General features: G+C 33.8%; 3 protein-coding genes across 3 annotated transcripts; 1 reads left to right on the top strand and 2 right to left on the bottom strand.

Moving 5' to 3' along the window:
- Positions 1-4,473: 4,473 nt before the first annotated feature.
- On the bottom strand, positions 4,474-6,210 carry LOC121726534 (lipase 3-like). The gene has a single exon (XM_042113935.1). It carries the CDS (start codon positions 6,089-6,091, stop codon positions 4,562-4,564), a length of 1,530 nt encoding a protein of 509 aa, XP_041969869.1. The 5' UTR covers positions 6,092-6,210; the 3' UTR covers positions 4,474-4,561.
- Positions 6,211-6,345: 135 nt separating this feature from the next.
- LOC121726540 (GDP-D-glucose phosphorylase 1) lies at positions 6,346-9,388 on the bottom strand. Its single transcript, XM_042113944.1, has 7 exons — positions 9,251-9,388; positions 8,920-9,058; positions 8,235-8,382; positions 8,028-8,130; positions 7,471-7,765; positions 6,935-7,093; positions 6,346-6,489 (listed from the first exon to the last, which is right to left on the bottom strand). The coding sequence occupies exons 1-6, from the start codon at positions 9,377-9,379 to the stop codon at positions 6,984-6,986; spliced, it is 924 nt and encodes a 307-aa protein (XP_041969878.1). The 5' UTR covers positions 9,380-9,388; the 3' UTR covers positions 6,346-6,489; positions 6,935-6,983.
- Positions 9,389-9,831: 443 nt separating this feature from the next.
- Positions 9,832-11,109, top strand: LOC121726544. Its single transcript, XM_042113947.1, has 3 exons — positions 9,832-10,166; positions 10,323-10,436; positions 10,572-11,109. The coding sequence occupies exons 1-3, from the start codon at positions 9,891-9,893 to the stop codon at positions 10,845-10,847; spliced, it is 666 nt and encodes a 221-aa protein (XP_041969881.1). The 5' UTR covers positions 9,832-9,890; the 3' UTR covers positions 10,848-11,109.
- Positions 11,110-14,349: the final 3,240 nt, after the last annotated feature.

Raw genomic sequence — 14,349 nt, 5'->3', positions numbered from 1 at the left:
TAGTTATAATGGTAATGTATTTTTTTTGTAAAAATTATAATTTATAATGAGACTGTAAATACCAAATTGGCAATAATGAGGATAATAGAAACCATATATATATTTTTTTGTGATTTTACCTACATTAGACAATGCTAGATGATTGTTAGTTTACTAGATATTAAGTTTTATTAATATATTTTTGTTCATTATATAATAGCAGAGTAGAAATATTTTGCATTAAATGTCTAAGATCCAGTCACGAGCGACGGAAAAGATGGGTCGTCTCTCTCCGATCCATAGGTTCTAAAATTCGCGACCAGACTATATTGAATGTGATTTTTGTCCTTTATTAGAATAATCTTATATTTATTGCTACTAAACCTATTTTGCTTTCATATATTTAAATATGAATAGTCAACCTAATTTCATATTTTTCATTTTTGAATAGGTAAGTGAAATAAATAATTTTGTGTCTACACATAAGACAAATTATTCTATTAAGTATCGCACAACTGAACCAGTCATTTCAAACATATCTTTAAATATCCTGTAAGCAGCAAATTAAGATTTCATCTCCTTTCTTGGCACTAATGTGAGCAGATAAGATAGACATATTTTTTGATAACAAAAATTCATGAATAGAATAGTCAATCCTCACAAAAATTTTGTTTATAACTTATAAGCAGCTAAGGCGAATTCATTTAACTGTAGAAGTAATTTTGTCACCATAGATAGTGTGCTTTTGTGGTTGTCAACAATAATTTTCTATATTATGGGTCCAACATGCATGTTTAACATAAATTCATTATTTTAATTATAATTTTATGAAAGTCAAGGGGACAGGAAGGGGTCATTTGCAATGGAGTGTTAACGATTAAATCAGAATAAAATCGGTTTGATTGTTAACTCAACATAAAAAGGTTTTTTTTATATTGAGTTTCAAACCAGTTTTTTCTAGTATGATCGAAACAATTGATCGCAAATGAGTGGTCATCTTTAATCGCGCAATTTATGACTTAGTTCGTTATTATTTTTATAATTTAGTCAATGAAACTAACCATTTCAATTAATTGTGTAGCAACTTTTTTTTTGTGAAAACATATTATTATGGTGATTTTTATCCAATCTTTTGATATTGCATTTGCTCATTCTTGTAAGATACTTATTGTTTACACAAATTTCTTGTTTTATTTTGTATGTATTGTAGAAATAATTGTTTCAATTTAAATATCTAACAATTATAGTTTGACTAGTTTAAATAATTATTAATGTATATTATAATGACCTGAAATATGAAAATATTATTATTTTTGTTTATAACCATGTAAATATTTTAAGGTAACTCAATTTTTTTTAAACTGACATACCGTAATTAGTTATATTATAACTAATTACGGTATGTCAGTTTAAAAAAAAATGAGTGATACATACAAAATAAGTGCTGTTGGTAATTGGTATGTTCATTCTCACAATACATAGGTATTGCTCTAAATTTTTACAAGAGTGTAGTTGTAGCACACAATTAACAATATGTTATATATATCTAAATGTATATAATCTAGAAATATTTTTTTAAAAGGGGATTGTGTCAATGTTGGTATTACATGATTTTTATAATTATTATGCTTGGTGTGAAAATATGATCAGTGATCACATAGATTTGCAATAATTATAAATAAAACATCTTTTTAACAATAACTGTTATTTATTTAAAATATCCCTTAATTGATTTATTTCTAATAAATAATGCATTATGCTAATTTTCATTTACGACCAAAGGGGTCAGACCACACCTTCATATCTGAAAATAAAATATCAAAATAAATGAATTTAATGGCTGCAGTATAATCTGTGGCGGCCGGATCCGGCCGCTTGGGGATTAAAAGGTTAACTCAAATAAAAACTAAGAAATCACTGCTAAGATCACTCTATTACTGCTAAGGTGTAAAATATAAATAAGATGCATTAACCTAGGGTAATTTGTATTGTTTATTTTTAAATGTTGGCTGTGGAGTTGCACTAATACAAATGCCTGCCAAATAAATTTTCTATTAGCTAAAAAACTCAACTTTTCTGTCTAAAATCATGACAGAACTATTTATATCTCATTATTTACGAAATATTCTTTGATATAAAAAGGAATAAAATGCATGTGTTTATGGACTTGACACTTTTTGCGACATGGCATATTGATGACATAGTTCCTTCAGCTTGAGATTAAAAAATTATATATTTTTGTGCTTCCCTCCACTGACGTAAAAAAATACGGACGTAGCATTACACTATAAAGAGGTGAAGCATGCAAGGTACGACAATTTCGTTTATTGTACACATGACCGACACACACACAACTAGGTACTACAACCCGCTGTCATTGTACATTGAGTGACGGCACCAATGACACGCACACACCCTACACGGGCGGCCATAACTATGCTTCACTTGTGATTAGACTAGGCTACGTCCGTGCTTCCCTCTATAATTCTGCTAAGGGAACACTGTCATTACTGAGCTATCTGATGAAATGAGAATGAGGGATTTCAAAATATGTGACCTCTTCAGTCTCAGGTAGCGGGACCTCATTTTCATCAACACAAAAATAGTCACGACTCCGATAAAGTAAAGTTTTCCTCAACAAAATTCTGAAAAATTTGATTGTTTAGATTCATTATTATACTCGATCCAATAGAAATCGCAACTTCAGCGTTAAAAAAAGTTGATATCAAACTATTTAAAAGCAGAAAAAAATTAAATTCAAAAAATAAAAACTTACATTATCACAGACAATATGTCTTACAGACGTCACAAAGTGTGTATTTTTACCTATTTGAGTTTCACCACATTTCTGGTACTTTGGGTATGTTCCCAGTATCTAGGAACTAGTACAACAAATTCATCCGACAAAGATTTTAAAAGATATTATCGTTTTTGTCGCGCGCCTATGTCTCACAGACATAATTTACATCAGTGGTTAAAGGGTTAAAAAAAGTTTTTTGAACATTCATCAATATTGCTGTGGATTCTTCAAATTAGAAACAATCTTCATTTTTGTCTACCTATAATCCACACTTTTTATTTAGTTTGCATTTAAAAATAATTAATAATTTGCACTTACTGCCTGGTTGAATGTCCTCTTGTTTTATATTCTTCCTTGTTACTTTCTGGATTTCTTCTATAAAAAAATCGAGAACTTGTAGTGTACAACGAAGTATGTTCACAATTTTAAATTTCAAAATCAATTTATCTACTTGAATAAGGAGTAAGCCTTACTCCTTACTGAACACTTAGAAATATTTTACATGTCCTTACTGTAAGGACATGTAAAATATTTCTAAGTGTTCAGTTGGAGTTTTGGATAGTTACTTAAAAATATGACTGACCTTCAAAAAGGCTTAAAGATTTTTTAGGTTATACTTATTTACTAATCAAATGTTCAAAATATCTTTTAAAATATAGGTACTTAACTTAGATAAACTTACTATATTCAGAAGAATCTATCATAGGACTAATCGCTATGGGATATAGTGCGAGTCCTAAAACGCCAAGAAATGCAGCTAAAGCCGCTGTACCCCTAGTTATAGCCATTATTAAAATTATTTAGCGCGTTTGTTTTATTTACATAATCATTTATTAATTCATTAAATTCTGTTCTTGAAATGTGAAATGTTGGTGTCTTCTTCTTCTTCTTGGTGTTTTGAAAATTGAAAAATGAAAGTACCTACTTAGTACTGTCAATGTCATTTTTGACAATGTCAAAAATGACATTGACAGTACCAAGGCTGAATGTCATATCTCGCATTTTTTTGTTATTTTTAAATTAGCGAAGAACTAACTTTTCGACTTATTAAATTTTTTATAAAATGTCATAATATTGTGTAAAAAACTTTGTCGTAAATCGTAATTTACACTTTGTAGTTAGTCAACCTCATAGGCGGTCGACCACCGGAGGGTTTTTCACAAGCCTCAGTTTGGCGATCTAAGCAATGGACATTCCAATAAAAATATCCTCATCAGTTTTTTTTGGAATGCTAGCGAAGGTTGTAATTAGGATAAGGCAGAAGTGCGTAACCATTTAAAACTCATTAACTCTGTTTAAACGACATTCCATTTAGGTCCTTTCGCGTGCTATTCTTATCAGCTAGTTTACGTTTGCATGTTAAATACATTACTATCTACATAATATATTTTTTATATAATATTTAAGTAGTCACAGTACACCCAAATTCACTCAATGCGCGAGCTATGATTATATTTTCATCATACATTTCTTGTTAAACGAAAGGAGCCAAGTAAGCACGTCACGCTGTTACACACGAGTTGAATCAAAAATCAAAATATTGTATGCTAAATTAAAATAATTTTACCACCGTACTATACTAACACGCGATAACCCAAGTACCTACATATTAGGTACTATATTTTGATAAGTAATTTTTGGTATTCGGAAATGGGTTTTATATTGGTAAGTAAATTACAACAAAAACACACTACTTATTACTTAGCAACAATTTATTACACAAAATTAATGATTAAAGCTTTGAGATAAGTACAACTATCACTGTCGTCTGTCGTTACTTAATTACAGGTAATTTTGAACAACTGGTTCACTATAAATACGAAATTTCCCTAAATCCCTTCTCATCAACTGCAGGAGCTTGTCGTACACAAGTGTGGGTGCGTCAATAGCGTACAGAAAGTCTATGTGGTTAAATTCCTTCAATGGCACAATGTAATGTTCGATGGGGTTAGCCAGTTGGACGTACAGTTCCGTTACGTCCTTGTCACTCGCCAACCAGTCGTTTAGAGCCCCAAACAGAGCCACGGGTAAGGTTATTTTATGAAGAGGATAAGCCGGGGGTGTATCAGTCCCATATTCTCTTAAATTCCCATCCTCTCCGTAGTCAAACTGCTGAAAGCGCCCCGCATTGCGAATTTCTTGAGCGTAGTGCACCAACGTTTTTGTGGAAGCACCGGCCGGCGTGTGGCCTAGAATCATTGGCAATAGAGTTTTGTTGAACTGCTTGGAGTCATGCCCACAGATCACAAACAAGGAATTCTCACAGATAGCTTCCTCCCAGTGGTTTATCTCACAGGCGTGTCTAGATAGCCAGCGCAAAACAGAATTTTGAGGTAAAAACTCGTTCGCACCGAGAAGTTTCAAAAGATATTCCAGGTTGCTGCTGTATCTCGCTAGAAGATTAATAGGGCTTCTGATGTCAGTCATATATGCCACTGGAGCTAAAGCGAATCCAGCCCTCAATATATCATTATACTCCGGCTTTGTGGACAGGAGCGCGAAAAGAATGGTAGTTCCCATTGAATGTCCGATGTAGTCGATTTTCGCGTCTTTGCCTTTGAGATCCATTATGTAATTAATAACCGCTGGTAGGTCGTGTTGAGCCACCTCGTGGAAGGTAAAATTCCAGAAATGGAACGTATCAGTGTTCAGCGATACGTGTGCTCTCGAGTAGGTGTTGCCTCTGACGTTAGCGAGCCAAACATCGTAGCCGGCGTCAGACAGAATGTATCCTAATCCCTTTTCAGGCCCCGCCATGACCCAATCTACGGAGCTTCCTAGTAACCCGTGATGGCACAGCACTGTTCTCTTGGGGACCACCTTATTTTCATCTTTCTTGGAGTAGGGAATTCTGTGCACGGTGAGAATATACCCATCGTCGGTCACGATGGTATGGGACTCGGAGTGGTACCCGTTGGCCGCTATCAGCTGAGGCGTAGTCATGTGGATCGTTGGATCATCATCGTTGTAGTTGTATTCAGCTTTCTCGGGTGCGATAGCGTCAAAAACGATTTGATTATTCGCTTCAGCTTCATCCAGATAGCCTTTAAATCTCCTGTTAGCTCTCTCAACGTCGCTGCCAACGTCGATGGTTTCATTCTTGCCCGCCCAGCCCAAGTAAGACGTGATCTTATTCTTTACATTGTCCACATAAAATTGCTTCAAGCTTCGTCCTTTTGCCTTCACGTAGTTGGTGAACTGAGAGGTTTTGTTTGTAATAGTATCCACTATATTATGCGTGAACGACTCTGTGTATCGGGCTTCACAGATCGTTATGAGAACTAATGTAAACAGAATAAATGTTAGCTTCATTGTACACAAGTTCGCCGGCCGAGCTTGTCTGAACGACTGAAGCTATTAAATGGGGCGTATTTATCAATGTGTCCCGACAGCGCTAGGTCACGGACAATAACAATCTGTTTGTAAAAAAATATTATATTAAGAACTACAATAACAATTATTCGTTACATAATAGGTATAAAAAGAAGAATGATTTATGTGTGTCTAAATTCTTTTCTATTTTACTTACCTACATATTTTATATATCTAATTATATCCAGTTATAAATCTAATTAATGAAAGTAAACAAACATATCAATTGCCGCATTACGCACAGTGACTCATTTGTTTGCCAATGAATCACTGTCTGACCATTGAACTTGGAACTTGAAAATCGATACTAGAGAGACTCAGTGTAAAACAGTCACTATCTGCAATATAAATATTGAAAATGCTACTACTTACTAAAAGTAGTACTTACTACTTGTTATTATACAAATTCGGTTTTTTATCAGTTCAAGATTTTATCTTTTGGCAATTTTATAAAGTATCAATTGAGTTTATTTAGGCTAATGTACGCCATACACACTACGGTTTAATGAAGAGGCTGTGCAGGTATCAGTCGAAAGAATTGATTTTCGATTTTGCTCCGGTCGACTAAGGCCTAAAAAACTGCACAGGTCTATTCCCACACACGTTCCGGTCTACCTGTGCAGGCAGACATCTCTAGCAAACCGTAGCGTGTATGGCGTACATAAGCCATATTGTCTGCTTCACTTTTAGATAATCTGCAATTTTTTCGAAGTACTAATTTGTTAATTTAAAAGAAATGAAAAATTAAGTAAGTATATTAATAAATAATTAATGTATTTGTACCTTTTTCGTAATTTACACTAGAATAGATTATGGCTATAGTCTATACTGTTTAGTACAGCATTGTAAGTTCTTCACATAACTCTTCGAATGCCTCATACTTCCATTTTCTTAATTCATCATCAATATCTTTTTCCTTAAGATTTTCATATGTATTTTTATCTGAAAAAATTACTAGGGATTAGGGAACCTCCATTTCTTATAATTACTGCATAAAAAATCATGAAACTGGAAAAATAAATTACACTATGTAAGTAAGTACTTTATAGTTTTGTCCTACGAATAATAAAAACTAAGAAAAAGTAACTCCGTCAAAAAACATGCTCCACAATACTTGTCAAAAAAGTGTACCTTAGGTACACATTTCAATACATTTGCAATATTTAGGTGACATTGAGCAGTACTAGGCTGACATTAGGTTGGCAGTTTTAATAACGTTACTTCTTATGTCTGGTCTCTGCTTCTAGGTAAGTAAGTATTGAATTTTTTAAAAATTCAAATTTCAAATTTTAGACTTAACATTATTAAAAGTAACTTACCATACACAGTTATCCACCCACTGAGCTCTAAAGCAGCCACATTGAAATCATGCAATTGTTTTATACCTGAGCTACTTTTTCTTGGATAAACTATGCATCTTGTTATTTCCTTGCTACCATCAAATGAATCACCTCTAGTAATAAAGATGTTATGTGCTATTGATTTTTGTAGGAATAAATGAATTAATTTGTATATTTCCTTGTGTATCTCTGGTGATGTTACTTCAAAACAGAAGGCAGAAGCTGGATATGAGTCATCAAGTATGTACAGAGGTCCTCTCAATTGCTTGCATTTCTGAAAAAAGTTATATTTATTAAGAATACAGTAACATGAAAAAAATAATAATTCTAAAACACTAATCCAAGCACATAATCATTGATATCTAAATGATTAAAGAGATGGCAAAACTTAGCAAACCTTGAATGTTATAATATTCTGCCTAAATAATTTTATCAGTAAGGATCCCACTTTTGGCCTGTGTGCTGACGCATCTAGCAGTCAGCTATATATACAAATTATACTAATGTTAAAAACATTAAAAAGATAAAATGCTTACCAACTTTTCAATGGGTAAATTTTGTTTGGCTATGAGCAAATGATAGTGTAAGTGGTTTACTGAAGCAAATGCACATAGGCTGTTGAAAGCTATTCTTAAATCCCTGTAAAAATATAAGTAAGTGCACAAAATTGTCGAGTTTGTTAAAAAAAATTAAAATATTATATTTTAGTTGGTCAGAAAACCAAGGTACTTGCCTACACTCACCGGTCCAAAGAAGCAAGCATTATTTCAAATACTAATTTTAGGCTTTCTTCAGTGACAACCTGAGGCAAACACTTATTGACTGAGGGACAAAGCAAAGTGTGATATTCTGCTATAGGGCTGACATTCACTAGAACCAAATGGTGCTCACCTAAAAATAAATTATTATAGTTCAATAACAGTACCATGTAAGTTTTTTATTTTAATTGATTTGAGTAAAATTATTCATAAAAAGGTTGAAAAACATTGATATAAAGAAAAGCGAAAAAAAAAAGAAGATTATTGCATGAACCAAAACAAGTTGGTCAGATAAGTGTATTGAAGTGTTATTGCCAGTAGCGGCCTTAGGGGGTGGCAAATAGGCCAATTGCATGGGGCCGCGCTCTTACAGGAGCCTTGTGTCAAGCAAAAGTTATTAAAGTGGCATTTTATTAGAATTTTTGGCAATGAGGTCTCGGTGTCGGCGGCAGTGGACAGACGGCCAAATGGCCTCGCAAAGACCTGCTGACCGGGGCTTCGCAAAGACCTGCTGACAGGGACCTTGCAAAGACCTGCCGCCCAGGGCCTCACAATGGGTAAGGCCGCCACTGGTAATTGCTAAATAAAAACAACATGTATTTATAAGCTTCTCAATGTAGTCTTTACATAATAATTATTAATCATTGAAGGTGAAAATTATTTGTTATACCATTTTGTTGATCGGCGAATGTAAACATTATTTCCTCTGGACTCACTTTATTAAAGTTAAATTTGTTTTCATTGAATGGCTGGCAAATGTTATGAATTTCTTGTGGCCTACGTCTGTTGTAACCTCTTTCAGCATTATACTACAGTAAAACTCAATATTAATGTATTAAAATAAACTTGTAAGGATTAAATAAATTATTTATAAAATATATTCATTTAGCTGTAAAACTTTTATAAAAGTGATATAAGAATATTTGGTCCGAGTACGGTCTACTGATTCAAATTTATACAATACAATACAATATTTTATCTAAAATGAAGGACAAACTTACTGTAAGCAAATATTTCTCATTTAAAATTCTTTCTTCGGATTCTTTTAATTTATAGCGAAATATACCATTCTTATCATATATATCACACCAAACAGATTTGTAGTTATGTAAGAAATTATTTAAATCCATTTGTTATGTTTTTAAATCGTAATTTGTTTTAAAACAAATTTTTAAATAATCCTATTTAATTTTGTTACAAAAATCAAAATGTAAAACAAAGGTTTATAAATACCAAGCGTTCCTAAATTATTCCTAGTCTATTGGAAAGTACGACCTGAAAGATCTGACGTCACAATGGCTAATCATATCACGTAAATTAGACTGTTAGTATACTGTTTGACAAAAGGAACGCACCTATTTGACATTGGCATATTTTGTCAATGTTACTGATTGTTTTTTTATACGTAGTAGTGTAGGCAAAGAATATGTAAACCAGTTGACAGTACATACAGCCGACATTAAGGAATTTATAATAAAGAAGAAGTAGTCTCGAAAAAAAAAGTAGAATGGAAATGTAAACAAATACCATAAAATCAAAGAGAATATAATCACTACGTTTTACATAAAATAGGTATAAGTTTTCGAGGAGCATATTTCACTAAGGAGAAGGAAATAATTAGGTATTTTAGTAACATAAATCATGATTTCTGATTTCGCCAAAGAAAAAGTGTTTTGGACCGAAAAGATGAACCTCAAGCTGGTTAAATTTATTGAGAGGAGACCTCATATTTGGAATCCTAAACATCCTAAATACACTTCTGCGGCAATAAGAGATCGGACTTACGCAGAGTTTGCAGAAAAATATGGCAACGAATTTACTGGACAGGCCGTGAAAGACAGGTGGACTAATATACGGTCAACATTTGCGAATTATTTACGAAAGATTAAGAATGGTAAAACCAAAACAAATGGAGAAGTAAGTTTCTAGTTAGCATACTTTATTAGTTATACACCTCCACATTTTTCACATACTCTAAACACTGCTAAAGCAGAGCTACTCTGACACCCAATTTTCCCTAGACAATATGAATAAGTAAATAAATACCTTTGATACATTTCTTTACTTTTTTAGGAATATAAAGTAAACTGGCATTTGTGGGATGCCTGCCAGTTCCTATTAACTGTTAATAAAGGGTTAAAACATGAATATGTGGATGAAGCTTGTGAAGATGAAGTAACTGAAAATGTGAGTCAATAATAATGTTTCAATCAAACTAAATTTTGTTGGTGGTTGTGAACAGTTTATCTCTTTATCGTGTCAAGATAAGCTAAATGTAAGGCAAAATAAAATTTAAAATTAGGATTATTCCTTTTGTTCCAGAATGACTTCCTTTTCCGAGATTGTGACAGCTTTGAACAAGATACTTGCAATAACATAGCACAAAATCTAGTGACAATTTTAAAAGGTGTACAAAATGATGCATTCGGCTTGGATAATACAGAATATGATGAAATAGGACGGACAGTAACTAGAAAATTAAGTGAGATGAACTCATGGCAAGCCTCACAGGCTATACATAAAATAACTGGTATTTTGTTATTGTACGATCCAAATAATCCTCTGAACCCTAATAATTTTAAATTAGAATCTATGTGATATTATGTTGCGGCTTTAGGTAAATTGGCAATATAATATTTTACTTTGTATTTTAGGCATATACCTCTACCCAAACAAGCCCTTTGGCTTGTCTGGGTAGGTAAGAATCTTTATTCTTGGCAATAGATAGACAAAAAGTAAAATGGTAAAGATTATAATAATCTATATCTGTATTTTAAAAAGGTAAATACGACTCCAAAATTGTACATAATAGAGAATTAAAACAAGGGCAAGGGCCCGAGCGTCACGAGTTTCCCCATACAAAAGTGAAAAAAAATTGTCTTTCAGTGTTGCTACTTTCACAGTGAACTCTATGCAAGGAACACGTACACACCCTAAAGTATTATCACTTACTTTTGGTACACCCTGTATAGATATGGTCAGTATGGCAATTGGCAACTAAGCCAAAACAGTAGGTTTATTAGTTTTACTAGTACAATCATCCTGTGCGCACCATAAGTGTTACTGAGTAGTTTATAAGTGCAACTTTTACACAGAACAAACATTTGTGGCATTTTGATTTATTTCATTCAATAATTAATGTATTCATTTTTTAGGTAACTTTTTATTCCAGTTCTTATATTTTTATAAATTCTTTTAATAAAAATCCTCAAAAAAGGCGTGTTGTAAGAAACTGGGCCACCAACGAGTAACAACTATTTGTATGATACATGAAATTGAATATTATTTTATTAAAAATTGTGTAAAACGAATGTTTCATAAAATATTGAAATTATAATAAAAAAACCCAGTTAAGGTCTAAAATATACCTACTGAGCTTAAGAGGGCGACTAACCCCAAAAATCAAACATCGTCCTTTTCTCTTCACACTCACGCCCGTCTTTCATATGCCAGGTGAAAAAGAACGACGCGGTTTCATCGCCAAATTAGTTTTTCCTTAATAACTCGATAAATATACAACATTTTAAAAATCCGCTAGGTCGATCTCTCAATGATAGAATTTGATACAATGTGTTCAATTATTAACCCTCTATTGCATGAATTATGATAGAATGAAGAAAAAAAATGTTTTGCTGGTTAATATTGCTTCTTAAGGGGTAATTAAGAAAATTATTAGGAAAAAAAAATTTTTAGTACCTTATTTTAGAAAATAATTTTAGAAGCCATTAATGGCTTCGTATGCGTAACAAATACAGAATTTCGCATTGTAAAAGTCTTTGAATCAGATTCTTCTCTCGTTTAGGCATAAGAAAACGTAACAATTTTCACATTTTATATGTGATCGAAACATAATTATTAATTTTAATAAAGTAGGAGTATTTTTGTCGAGGGTTACTAATGTGGTCATATTATGGTGGAGGCCGCAAAAGACCTTCCGACAGGTCAAGCGTGTTTTGTCGGTCAGGCCGAAGTGGTGCATTTATGAATTATGTAATAATATATTATCCGATACGTTTAGAAAACTTCGATAGTGCGATGCAGAATTGTAGTACTAGTTGGACCTCCACATATCGCCACAATAACAACGCTTTTATTGTATTTGAAATAGAGAAAGTTAGAAAACGGTAATTTATCCTCATTTGAGTCAGATCCTAACTTATCACTAATGAAATCATCACCAGGGATAGTTCTTGTGAACTTATTGGTACCATAAAAGCGTGCAAGTAAGATAGGTGAATGCATACGAAGCCAGAAGTGGCTCCCGCGGAAAATTCAGAAAAATAGCAAAAAAACCAAATCTATTGTAAAACAAATATCACGGAAAGTAAAAAGAACCTTTGAACATTATAATCAGATTTTTTAACACACGAATATCGTACTTTTATTCAATATTATACAACGTCAAATTCGCATAAAAAATTACTTCGTCTGTTTCATGCGCCTGCGCCGCTAAAAAGTGAAATTACATTCGCAGTTGACATTTTGACATCAGCAAAAAAATACGTTTCGATCCACAGAGAAGTAGTTTATGTAGGAGTGAAAATATATAATCCATTCTCATTATAATAAAGGCAGAAAAAAATGTTTAATCTGAAGAGCCAGAAATGGCTTCATATGCAGTAAAGGGTTAACTTAGTTCAATGCACGGTTATGGCAATAAATGAAAAATTCGTGAAAATTAGATGCATCTTTGTGATTTTTTTCTATCGAGAAAATTTTAAGATATCGTGTTTTTGCTCAGATGGAATTCTCGGAAATATAATGTAGTATCTAATTTTAGAAAATGAAACAATTCGGGGCTTATTTTCAAGTATGAAAATGGATTATAAAATCGACTTTATGGTTAGTCGCCCCCTTAAGGGCCGGTTTTAGCACTACCAGCGCCCTGGGCGACATTTCTTCGGCGCGGGCTCGGCGCCCAGACTCCAGAGTGCTGATAGTGCTGAAAAAATTTAGCGCCCTTCTGTTTGCCTTCAGCGCCCCATTATTTGTATCCGGCGCCCAAGGCGGTCGCCCCCCCCCCCCTTTTCAGTTTTGCAAAAAATGCTTTTTAATCCGAAGCGCCTTAAAAGCGTATTCAGAGTAGTTCGAACGTAACTCTCAACAAGAGTAGTTCACTAGGGTTATGTAACATTTTGTACCTGAATAAATGCTGTAATTAAATATCATATTATATAAATTGTATTATTTAAAAATAATATTATTTACCAATGGTTGTATAGTTATATTATTATATTCCACTACTCATACATGAGTTAACCACAGTGCAGCGCCAGGTATGTGAGCGGCGCGGTGGGACGGCCGACGGAGAGGCGGGGGCGCTTGATTTTGACAGTTCTGGGCTCTGGCTAATTTAGACAAAACGCACAAGAGATTGCAATATTACCGCATGATTACCGCCGATAAAAAGATAATCTTCAAAGTGCGTAGGTACGTTTTTAAAAAACGGAAATCCGATGTCAATAGTTCAGAATATAAAACTGATCAATTGTCTTTAATTTATTATTTTCAATACTTGAATAATTATTGTTCACGATATCTCGAGCTGAGTCGAGCAGCAAGCAACCCTGTGCCATGTCCCTACCTAAGGCGCGGCCAACTAGTTTCACGCGCACTATAATAACCACAGTAATGGCGTTAACATATTAATATTATTATCAAGCGAAGTCCAGTTTCGATATCATCTAGAGGGTAAGGCCAAGTTAGCCTCGAAGAAGCTTGGCTATGGTTAGTCTGAACAGAGCGAGACAGTACTTCAGTCCATACCAACGCCTACAACTCTACAAGGCGCAGGTTCGGCCTCATATGAAATATTGTTCTCATCTCTGGGCAGGGGCGCCAAAATACTAACTGCTCGTTTTGGATCGTACCATCCTCATCACCTTGATGAGTGGCAGTCTTCTACTGTGCGTTTCTCGCGTAACTTTCTGCCGCGCACTGTAAAACTCTGGAACGAACTGTCACCAGTAGTATTTCCGGACCTATACGACCTGCAAACCTTCAAGAAGAGCGTATTCGCTCTTAGGGGGCCGGGAACGCACCTGCAGCTCTTCTGATGTTGCGAGTGTCAATGGGCGACGGTAGTTGCTTTCCATCAGGT

The sequence above is a fragment of the Aricia agestis genome, chromosome 4, assembly GCF_905147365.1.
Source record: "Aricia agestis chromosome 4, ilAriAges1.1, whole genome shotgun sequence".
Classification (NCBI taxonomy): Eukaryota; Metazoa; Arthropoda; class Insecta; order Lepidoptera; family Lycaenidae; genus Aricia; species Aricia agestis.
This window is presented reverse-complemented; position numbering and strand designations above follow the sequence as displayed.